General features: G+C 37.6%; 1 protein-coding gene across 2 annotated transcripts in view; it reads right to left on the bottom strand.

Moving 5' to 3' along the window:
- The window catches only part of bsnb (bassoon (presynaptic cytomatrix protein) b), an 85,247-nt gene extending 74,738 nt beyond the window's left edge, over window positions 1–10,509 (bottom strand). For both annotated transcript variants that reach the window (XM_037769194.1, XM_037769203.1), the window contains exons 1-2: window positions 10,146–10,509; window positions 113–497 (exon numbers count right to left, since the gene is read on the bottom strand). In XM_037769194.1, coding sequence (XP_037625122.1) covers window positions 113–497; window positions 10,146–10,363 — 603 coding nt within the window. In that variant the 5' untranslated portion in view covers window positions 10,364–10,509. The remainder of the gene's footprint in view (window positions 1–112; window positions 498–10,145) is intronic.
- Between the last annotated feature and the right edge of the window lie 2,046 nt (window positions 10,510–12,555).

The following is a 12,555-nucleotide window of genomic DNA, read 5'->3' as shown; positions in this document are numbered from 1 at the left end:
AAACAGCCTAATTAGGTTTGTTGGTTAAACTGCTATAGAGCTGGAGGGAAAATAGAAAAATGTCCCTATCATGAAAACACCGGTATCATCATTGAATGAATGTTCTGCTTACCTCTGTGAGGTGAGGGTTGGGGTTGAAGCCACACTGGGTGCACACCTTGGAGCGGCACTGTGTGCAGGTGTTGAAGTTCGGCTGGTCGTCCCCGGTGCCCGTCAGGTCGGTGGTTTTGCAGACGGGGCACAGTTTGCTGCTGGGCATGGGCGCGATTTGTGGCACGGAGTAAGGGGAGGTTGGGACGCTGCCTCGGTCTGGGGACACGGAGGGGGACCTCCCAGTCCTGCTGCTACTCACATCCACATGCAGGCTCTTCCTGGACACGTGACCCTGGCCCTGCTCTCCTTGAGGGTGCTGAGGGGTGTCGTGGGCGGCCAACCTGTCCCCCGTCCCGTGACCACTCTGGACTCCCGCTTTAGGTCCCGGGTCTGACGGAGGTGCTCTGGTAAAGTCAATAAAGAGAACACACAATTAGGAACACACACTTCTCCAAACTGAGTTCAACTCTTGACAACATTTGTCTCCCAACAGAAACACGGTGTCACACACTGGTTTCATACCAGTGATCTCTACTTAATTTCAAGAAGGAACAGTACTTCTTCCTGAGTGGCACATTTTGTAAGCCTTCAGCTGTGCAGATGCACGAGGTCCGCATGCCATTAAAAGATTTTATTGTTGCTCATAGTGTGATATCAGACTACTCAAAACCTTGGCCAACAGAGAGGCATATGTTGAATATTTTATATTGCCTCTATCAGTTTCTGTGAAGTGCTCCTTGTGGCTTGTTTTCACTCTTTGAAGCCGTTCTCTTCTGGCCTCAGCGACGTGTTTAGGGTGGAACAAATGTAGTGTATCAGACAACAGCATTGTAAACTTTTGGTTTTTCTTGCTCATTCCGGCCCTCGGGCATTAGTGCCAATAGTTAAATAGGAATGGAGGATTTTTCACTGTCATAACAACTTAGACCTTGTTTTGTCATGCCCGTCATCTTCAAAGACTCAGCAGCAGCTCTGCATCCACAGTGAGAGAATGGTGGAAATAAAGGGAGGAATATAGGAATTAATATATAGAGCATATTAGCAATTATGAGTCGCAGCCGATGAATTGAGCTCTAACCTCGTTCTGCTCTGCACAGTTTTCCTGCGTTCACCGTAGTGAGCCCATTAGGAAAAACCTGCACTTTTCAAACCATCGCTGGACTGCTGTATTTGAAATTCAACACAGTCCTGACACTCTGTTTGAGACTAAACTGACCACTGATACAAAGAGTGGACAGCTGAGGTCTAAATCTACCCGGTGTCCTCACAAGATACAAGCTAGTTCCACATAATAATCATCACTTGAATGGCAAAAGATCCCCAAGTGGAGTCTCTTGTGATTTATGCAAAGCCTCAGGCATGGCTTAATGAGACCAAAAAAAAAAAAGAGTTTAAACTGGAAGACACCTTTTCAAAAAGATTTCTTTAGATATTCTCATCCGTCAGCAAATGGGAGTCCACTGAGAACAACTTGTGGCTTTGCGTCTAAAAAGCGGTACACATTGCTTGATTTATCACAAAGTGGACGGTGAAGGGTTTGTGAGCTGCCAATCTTTTGTAACGGGAGCTCCCTGTGAAACAATATCCCAGTGTCACTTAAAGGAATAGTTTCACATTTTTTTCTCTGCCTTGCATGTTAGAGGAGAAGATTGATACCACTGGTGTTGATCCAGAGTGGTATCGATCTTCTCATCTAACTATTGGCAAGAAAGTGAATAAGTGTATGTCAAACTATTCATTTAGGAGACAGTGTATATACTGGAGTTGTGTGGTAACAAGCACACAGCGGACATCATGTTTTAAACACTGCCAACAAGCCAGGACAAGCCAATCAACATTTCTCAGTAGCAGAATATGGAGAGTACGTTTAAGACACTCCATCACACAGATGGATATACTAACAATTTGGTAATTAAGAAAATATGAGAATACCAGCTATAATAAAGCGATAACAGTAGGGCTGTCAAAGTTAACGCGATAATAACGCAAATTAATTTTAACAGCACTAATTTCTTTAACGCATTAACGCAACCAATCTTTCAGAGGTTGTAGCGGGCTCAGTTTTCAAGATAGAGGGAAGACTTAGCGTCATATGAAACTACAAAAACCTAAGGAATCCATCGGTACCAACCATGTCATACTAGCTTGTCACGAAGGAGGTTAAATAAAGCTCCAAACTTGCGCTACATTTTAGCGAGGAAAAACTGTCATGGCCATTTTCAATGGGGTCCCCTTGACCTCTGACCTCAAGATATGTGAATGAAAATGGGTTCTATGGGTACTCGCAATTCTCCCCTTTACAGACATGCCCACTTTATGATAATCAAATGCAGTTTGGGGCAAATCATAGTCAAGTCAGCACACTGACACACTGGCAGCTGTTGTTGCCTGTTGGGGCTTGAGATGTCATGTTATGATTTGAGCAATTTTTTTTGCTAAATGCAGTACCTGTGAGGGTTTATGGACAATATTTGTCATTGTTTGGTGTTGTTAGTTGATTTCCAATAATAAACATATACATGCATTTGCATAAAGCAAGCATATTTGCCCACTCCCATGTTGATAGGAGTAATAAATACTGAACAGATAAAAAATTGCGATTAACTATAAACAACCATGCGATTAATCACAATTAAATATTTTAATAGATAGACAGCCGTAGATAACAGTAATTATTTCCTCTTTCACAAAATACTCGTTGTATTTACGGGCCACTAATATGTGCGAGCATTAGAGCCTCTCTGGTTCCTGACACAACAATTTTGATCAAATCCATTTTACCTCCTTGGGTCCTTGGGTTTCTTGAAAGGCGCTATATAAATCCAAGTTATTATTATTATCATTATTATTATTATTTACTGAACAATTAACATTTGGTCACTTTACAAATAAAATATGTACAAATCTATTGTCCCTTAAAAACATTGCTTCACAGTGGAACAGGGATACTTAATTTTAGCCCAACACAGTATATCTGTATCGGTATCCTTTATAATGGAGATTCTATATGTGTCTCATTGATTTATTCCTCTGTCCATTGGAAATGAAACTGGTTACCTCAGGCCTCTGAGTGAAACCTATCTCATGCCGTCCATTTAGTCATGTTTAAAGGTCAAACCAGAGAGACAGTGGATGCATCAGACTGAATGCATCATTTGTTTATGATGGCCACGTTAAAGGCATCAAGTGGAGCATAAATTCACGTGAAATCGACATAAAACTTGCACTACTGCTTTCACAAGGTTTCAGGAATGTCAGTGACCACTGACTTTTTGGAAGTAAAATTCCATTTCTTTCACACCCAGCGGGGAAAACTTTCAACTTTACAATTTCAGATTTGAGGTAGATTTAATTTTATCATGCTCAAGAGGTTTAATGTGTTTTATTACCCAGGTTAGAGTGGGACAAAGAGGACATTCAAGGGATTTCTGTCACATGATGACAAATGAATCCTTTTAAAGAAGTTGGTTGAGGTTGTTAGCAGCAAACAGCTAATATGTGCTCCGTTCACATAAAATGAAAAGCAGTCGGACACAAATATGATGCAATTATTATTTCTTTTTCAATTAGCCAAACCAGAGACAGAGGCTGTGACAAACAGACCTAAGTCAAGGCTTTTACAATATTCACTAAACTAATTATTGCAGTGTCTGACAGAGGTGTGTAGCAGTGTCATAGGCCGCGGCACTTCTTATTTCCATTATTTGCAGCCGTTTCATCATTTAAAATCAGACAAGCTTGGCAAAAGCTAAAAAAAAAAACTGATGAGCAGCTGAGACATGGATGCGGGAGAGACAATATAGTCCCTATCGTGTTGGTCAGGAGCTGCTGAAACTTTAAATCTCCCACCCTGCAGTGCGTCACATGAAGAAGACTATACATCGAAACTTCAACGAGTGGCCCTCAAACAATGATCCTAAAGACAGCACACATACTGTAGTGTGCGTTACAGGTGTTTTGTTTTATAATGATTGTTCGAGTGTCCATCAGATGAGTGGCATGCTGCACCATAACCAGCTCTCATGTATTGTCAATACATTCAAGTCACTGAGATAAGCATTTGATTTTCCTAAAACATATATACTTATATACTCAGGTCATTTAACAACACTTACTGCTGTTCTGACAGTATTTCCAGAAGTGTCTTCAAACTAGGGCTGGGCAATATGACGATATACAGTATATCGTCAAAACGATATAAATATCTATCATATATATTTTTCTATCGCGATATAGGCTAGGCCTATATTTCTTTATTGCTTCTCTATAATTTCATTTAAAACTGATATGTTCATTTTGCACTTAAGTTCTTCAAATGAGAAAATACTTTTCATTTGTCAAGTATTTAATTCACACAAGAGTATACAAACGTAGGCTTTGCCATGTGGCTAATTCATATAGAGTATTTATTTATGGAATTACCAGAAAACATGCAATATTGTGATAAATATCATTATCAAGATATGAAATGACCTTTATCGTGACAGAAGATTTTGGCCATATTGCCCAGCCCTACTTCAAACCATCTGGATAAAAAATATCCCATCCACTGCATCATAAAAAAGATTTTTAATCTGTTGAAATAAAAATAATTAAAAAATAGACAAAATATAGATGTTTCTTTCCAATCTTTTGCATTTTCATACAGAATAATGCATTAATATTTTGCTCGTAGAGGCATATGTAATTTCCGGTTACCTGATTAAGGAAACGGAGTCAAACTTCTTTTTTATCGTGCAGCAGACAACATTTCTTTTTTATCCAGATGGTTAAAAGAGTCTTTGAGGATTCTGGAAATACATTCAGAACAGTTATACCTGTTATTAAACAACCATTTGGGTTTTCCAAAGATTGTCGGGTACGTATTTTCCGGAAAATTGGATGCTTTGCTCTGTGTCTCTAATGTTAATAAGAGGCACAAACTGGGGTTATAGGTGCACCAATGTGTCTGCCTCACACACCAACCACAGTGTCTGTTCTGACAAAATACACATAGTTTAGTCTAAGTATATTTGAGATGGACCATCTACAGCCTGACATAATGCAACGTACTGAGGAAGTATTTTGTAATATAATGTACACACATTTAATACGAGCATTTCTTGAATCAGTTTGAGTATTTCAAGTCACTGTGACGCAAAATTCCAGCCGTTTGCCACTGAAGTCTAAGCATGTAACAAGCACAGGAAACAATAATTAAGATTTCACAGGTGTTTAAATTAAAGTGCATTTCTGGACAACAACGCTATACACTGCCAGTGACTCATTGGTAGACGTTCATTTTCTGTATCCTACTGCTGTCATAATGTCATAAATAATAAGAGCTGCTTTTGCATTATTTGTTGGCGTTGTGATAACCATTTGGTACATAGCGAGCAGTGCTTTCATTGCTGAAGGTAAATTAATGATGAGGGCATACTGTGTTTGTTCACTCGGTCTTAGAACTTGACTGTATCCATCATGTTCATGGCTTTTATGAACTATAGCTTTGTTCCGGGTTGTAATGGACTTTTGATTTATATTGATTTGCATTACTTAATGATTTACATTGTTTGGAAAGACTGAATCAAGTAGCTCTCAGCACTTGAGAACATACGCTATTACAGCTCTCCACTAAGTCGGCTGCTAGAAAGGAAACAATGAGATGATAATATAGCAGCTGCGCATTGAGCACATTGTTGTAAACATATCTGGGTAACACTTAATTTTACAGGTCCGCAAATTTCATGGTAATTAGGTGATAATTTGCAAGTAACCGATTTGAAATTTCTTTGGAATTACTGCCAAATTACCTCAATATTTACCTCAAAATTTATCAAAAATGACTTTATGATAAACATTATTCAATAATTATATGCTAAAATAGAATATAATCGTTAAAATAGGGCCCTTAGGCTTGAGAAGCGGCTGTGTGCTGCTGTTCATCGGAGGTGGAAAACCAAAACTAATAGAAGACACTTCTGATCAGACACAACTCTCCTCATTGTGTGACTTATTGTCTACACAAATATAACCTGGTAGCTGATGTAATGATTCAGAGAGTTTTTTAAGAAATTTCAAAGAAGTTATTTGCTTATTATTATCTATTTACCAGCAGACATGGAAATAAAGCATATCAATTAACGTTGTGTTCTTTTCTTGGAAATTTATTAAATAAATTATTGGGAAATAGAGGAATTTAATTAGTAAATAATGTTTATAATAAAGTAATTTTCGATCAATTTTGAGGTAAATATTGGGGTAATTTTTTGCAGTAATTCCAAAGAAATTTCAAATAGGTTACTTGCTAATTATCACCTAATTACCATGACATTTGCAGACCTGTAAAATGAAGTATTACCCATATCTGAGTCCAACACAAGGTAGTATTTCTTACAATTCTGAATGCATGTCTCAGTTATGGTCATCAGGTCGGGATGACTTCACACTTAGTCAGAGCTGGGTGACTCCCATATAGCTTCAAGGATTCCTATATGGGCTCAGATTTAGCTCTGTGACTGTGATGAATAAAATATCACATGGAGCAAAAAAATGCCTATAAGGAGCCCACTTCTGAATATGGTTATATACGGAGCATATTATGTCCCCATTCATATTAATAGGCAAATTCATAAAGTGCTGCAACTCGTTTTAATTAAGATGAAAGTCTCCTATCTGCAGTCTCAACACAGCCACCGTCTCATTGTTTCACAAGTTCTTTGTGGAAGAGTATTTTAAGGCTGAATGTGGGGGGGCCCTGATCTTAAGAAAACCATTTTAATCAGCCATATGATACGGTCGCTCTCACCATTTCAGTCTCTCAGCACTCGCCATCACCTTATGAGACACATCATCAGAGTGGATACCAGAGGAAAAATCAAAGATATGAAAGAATCATGAGGTTACATGGAAGCTATGAGCCATTAAATATGCCCCACAGTGATGGACAGTGAGTGCTTTTTCCAAATGGAAACATAGCCAGGGCTAAACGTAATTAAAGGTATACTAGTTACAGCTCCACGTTATACCTACGATCACTTTCTGTAATGATACAAATCATGAATCAGCTTGAATTTTAGCCTTGAACGAAGCATGAAGAAACATATACATCTTGTTGGATGGCAGGATAAAATAGTAATATAAATATTGCTGGTTTTATTAGTCTTTTGCGATATTAAACTAAATACTTTTGGGGTTTGGACTCTTAATTAGCAGCAGGGCTTTGGGATTTCTTTTTTTTTCTCTTTTTTTTTTTTTTTACTATTTTCTGTAATAATAGGCTATAAACCAAATGATTAATCAACTAACAGAGAAAAGTAAAAATTGATTATCTCATAATGAAAATAACTGCTATTTGCAGACCTTATATTTCTAAATCTACAGATCTCTAAGTTCTTTGTAGAAGAGTATTTTAAGGCTGAATGTGCGGGGGGGCCTGATCTTAAGAAAACCATTTTAATCCGCCACATGATACGCTCTCAGTCTCTCAGCACTCGCCATCACCTTATGAGACACATCATTTGGGTGGATACCAGAGAAAAATCAAGATATAAAAAGAATCACGAGGTTACATGGAAGCTATATGAGCCTTTAAACATGCACCACAGTGATGCACAGTGAGTGCTTCTTCCAAATGGAAACATAGCCAGGGCTAAACATCATTAAAGGTATACTAGTTACAGTAGCAGAGCACGTCTACAGCTCCACATTATACCTACGATCACTTTCTGTAATGACACAAATCATGAATCAGCTTGTATTTTTAGCCTTGAACGCCGCATGAATAGATATATACATCCTCTTGGATGGCATGGCTATAATGGCAAAGCACAGAGAGGCTGTAGGCAGGTGTGGCAAATCCAAGACGCAGCTGTGCCTCTGCATGTGCGTATTCAGGTCTACAACTGTTGAACTGTGTAATTAATGCAATATCAGATCTTGTTGGAAGGGTAATCCCTCCCACACACACACACACACAGAGAGAGAGCGAGAAAACACAGAGCTACAGGCTACTATGTGTGATTAAACGCTAATGATCTGGGCTGGATTTTTGGAAAAGGTTATCTGATTAGACTGCCTTGCTATAGGACAACTATGGAGTTTTCACATGTAGCTGTAAAAATAATGGAAATATTGTTATGTAAGGTAACTGTTAATATGTCTGAGCTCAGTGTCTGGGTTTCTTATGGAGAAATGCAACACCACTCTTCAAGTAGAAATGACCCCTTTTTTCTGTGCTGTATGGTGGTGAAAAATTCTATTATAGCTGCATATTGATTTTTGAGATGTGGTGAGTGTGAGGCAGCTATATGGCTGTATATGGTATATGGTGCCTGTGCTCATAATGACGCTGTCTGATGATCTGACGGTATATAGCATCGTCACCCCATACACAACACTGTCGTCACCATCACCACCACCATGCAGAATGACTCTGTATTTACTGGCATGTTCCAGGAAACCAACCCGTAAATGGAGCCATTCAACATGAGATCATCCAGTGCATCATTTCTAATTTATTTATTATCACCTGAAGCTATATAGTAGGGGGGGACATTAATATTTGTGAGACCCATTCTGAAAGTATTCATATTTACTTACTATAAGGAGAAAAATGTCAATCATTCATTTATGTTATTTAGCTGCTGATGCCTGAGAGACAGTAGAAATTCCTATTGAGACGTTTTAAAGCTATATATATTTATTGATTATACGTCGTTGCATATTAAATTAGATTGACGTAGAGTAACAGGGTGGTGCTGAAGCTATATAATATTTGTGAGACCCATTCTGAAAGTGTTCATATTTACTTATATACTGCCTCACTATGAGGAGAAAAATGTAATTTCTCATTCATTTATGTTATTTAGCTGCTGATGCCTTAAAGACAGACAATAGAAATGCCTATTGAGACGTTTTTAAAGCTATATTTATTGATTATACGTCGTTACATATTGAATTAGACTGACGTTGAGTAACAGGGTGGTGCTGAAGCTATATAATAGGGGGGGACATTAATATTTGTGAGACCCATTCTGAAAGTATTCACATTTACTAACTATGAGGAGAAAAATGTCAATCATTCATTTATGTTATTTAGCTGCTGATGCCTGAAAGACAGTAGAAATTCCTATTGAGTCATATTTACTAATATACTGCCTCACCATATGAGGAGAAAAAATGCTGCTCATTCATTTACAGTATAATAACGTTATTTAGATGCTGATGCCTGAATGACAGACAATAGAAATTGCTATTGAGACGTTTTTAAAGCTATATTTATTGATTATACGTCGTTGCATATGAAATTAGACTGACGTTGAGTTAACAGGGTGGTGCTGAAGCTATAGTATTGGGGGGGACATAATATTTGTGGGACATTAATATTTGTGAGACCCATTCTGAAGTATTCATATTTACTTATGCTGCCTCACTATGAGAAGAAAAATGTCATTAATTTGTTATTTAGCTGCTGATTCCTGAAAGACAGACAATAGGAATTGCTATTGAGACGTTTTTAAAGCTATATATATTTATTGATTATACGTCGTTGCATATTAAATGAGACTGACGTTGAGTAACAGGGTGGTGCCGAAGCTATAGTAGTATTTGTATATATATATATAGTATATATAGTAATATTTGTGAGACCCATTCTGAAAGTACTTTACTATGAGGAGAATAATGCTGCTCATTCATTTATAATAACGTTATTTAGCTGCTGATGACTTAAAGACAGTAGACATTCATATTGAGACGTTTTAAAGCTATATTTATTGATTATACGTCGTTGCATATTAAATTAGACTGACGTTGAGTAACAGGGTGGTGCTGCCAAAAAAAAAGCCAAAAAATGGGACTGAAAAAGAAAGGGTGGTGTTGAATAGTGTTGACAACAAGGATATAGAAATAAATAATTAAGCTGCCCCAAGCAGGTCCATGAACGCAGTCGGTTGATCCTATATATATCTACGCTACACATACACACCGTACAGATGTACCGGAGGCTACACACGCCGCCTATAGCCTCCCTGATTTCCCCCTGCTTCGTCCTAGCTACCGCGGGCTGCTACCTGTTAATCCCCGGGCCGCCTCCGCCGCCTCCTCCGCCGGGTCCAGCCCCAGCAGGCGCTCCGTTGCTCGGCTTGATGAGCTGTCCAGAGTCCGGTGGTGCTGAAATGGAAGCCGGAGCCCCCGTTGCTGTGGGGACGGCGGGGCCGGGCTGTCCAACCGCCGTCTGTCCCTGTCCCTGTCCCTGTCCCTCCCCCTCCAGACTGGCCTCGTTCCCCATCGCCTGTAGCCGGGATAGAAGCTCTCTCGATGGGGAAGAGAGAAGCTGGTGTTGTAGATATGGTTTCTAACTCAGATGAAACTCAGCGCTGCTCCTCCTCTGCTTCCGCCATCATCACCTACAATTCAGCATCCCCGCACGGAGCACGCGCACTGAGGGGAGGGAGCGCGCTGACGCAATGGGTGGGAACTGGAGTTGGCTCTCGTACGTGCGCGTTCATGAGACGCGACTCGGTAGAGTCTCTCAAGTCACCACGCAAATACCTCTGAGCCCTCTGTAGGGCACATGACTGGAGAGACCACTGGGACCTGCTGTTTCCTCATTGACCATTTGTTTATTAACCTAAAGTGACCATAAACATTACACACATATATACAAAAAATATAGACAAATTATATATAATTATATATAATATATATATAATAATAATTATATATATAATATATATATAATACAATTATATATATATAATATATGTAATTATTATATATATATAATTATATATTTATATATATAGACAAATAATATAAATATATATATGTAAAAATAGACAAATTATATATATATATATATATATATATATATATATAAATTATAGACAAATAATATATATATATATATATATATATATTATTTGTCTACATTTTGCATTTTAGTTCCTGTGAGCCAAGTCCTCAGTACAAATTATTTAGGGATAATGATAATTTAATCACAAAGTCACAACTAATAGTTTAATCAATTAGTCAACCGACAGACAATTCAATTAAATTTTTCAGCAAAAGTTATCTCAAAACACTTTTCCTGATAGGCTAGGGTAGGTCTAGACCATACTAAAAAAATAAATAAATAAATAAATAAATAAATAAATCAGCAACTATTTTGGCCAACACACCTTGGTTCCAGCTTCTGAAATGTAAATAATGCTTGTTTTCTTGGTCTTTTGTGATATCAAAGTAAATAGTTTTGGGGTTTGGACTCTTAATTAGCAGCTATAAGGATTAGATTATAAGGACCAAATCACAAATATTATTTTAATCGATTAGTCAACTGATGTGACGGACAACTCATCAGCAACTATTTTGGCCAATACACCTTGGTTCCAGCTTCTGAAATGTAAATATTGTAAATATTGCTGGTTTTCTTGGTCTTTTTTGATATTAAACTAAATACTTGTTTGGACTCAAATTAACAGCTATAGGGCTTTGGGAAGTTCAAGAAATTATGGCCATTTAAAAAAAAGAAAATATTTTATTTAAATCTCGAGGAATCATTGAAGGCATGCCCTCATTTTCAATGATGTCGAGTACAATAATAGAGAATAAACACACACAAGAACTTAATTAATGAATTACAAGAAGCCATCAGCCAGACAAGAATAGAACACTGTTAAAAACAAGAGCGGAGTCGTTTGTAATCATGGATTTAAAATCACTTGTAGGTACAATTGTGTTTAATTTGAATGTGTTTTGTAAACTGTTCCAAGTTTTTGCAGCACAAACACCAAAAGCCGTTTCCCCAAATTTAGTGTTCGCACTCGGGACTTCAAGCTTGAGCCAATCACTTGAACGAGTCGAATAATGACTATAGGACCAATTTAATAAGGACATGGCAACTTGCCTTTAAGGGCTTTATAAATAACTAAAAAACAATGCCTATTACGTCTTACTGTTGTAGGAGGTAAGTATAGTCTGATGAATCAACTAAAAGAGAAAAGTGATAATTGATTAATTCATAATGAAAACAAATGCTAGTTGCAGACCCGATATTCCCAAATCTACAGATCTCTAAACCAAATCACAGGCAAACAGTGGTGACATAACACAAGAGCATGGTTTTATTTAACTCAAACCTCTGAAGATGTGTGGCTGAGGGCTATTTCTTTTAGCTCCCACTCCCACATAGTACTGAATGTACTTGACCACTCTGCCAGAGAGACAGTGTCATTATTACAAGATGATCATACCAGTGCTCAAACGTGTGGTAAAGGCTGATAATAAAATAAAATAAAGTAAAATAAAATAAAGTAAAATAAAATAAAGTAAAATAAAATAAAATAAAATAAAATAAAATAAAATAAAATACAAGCTGCCCAAATTCCTGGCAAGGTCATGTTACGATTGATGGTTTTAACCATTACAAGCTCAATTTATCTAGTGGTAATTTATATGTTACAAAAGACTGTTCACCAATTT

The sequence above is a fragment of the Sebastes umbrosus genome, chromosome 1, assembly GCF_015220745.1.
Source record: "Sebastes umbrosus isolate fSebUmb1 chromosome 1, fSebUmb1.pri, whole genome shotgun sequence".
Classification (NCBI taxonomy): Eukaryota; Metazoa; Chordata; class Actinopteri; order Perciformes; family Sebastidae; genus Sebastes; species Sebastes umbrosus.
The sequence above is the reverse complement of the archived record's forward strand: the minus strand, read 5'-3'. Positions and strand labels throughout refer to the sequence as shown.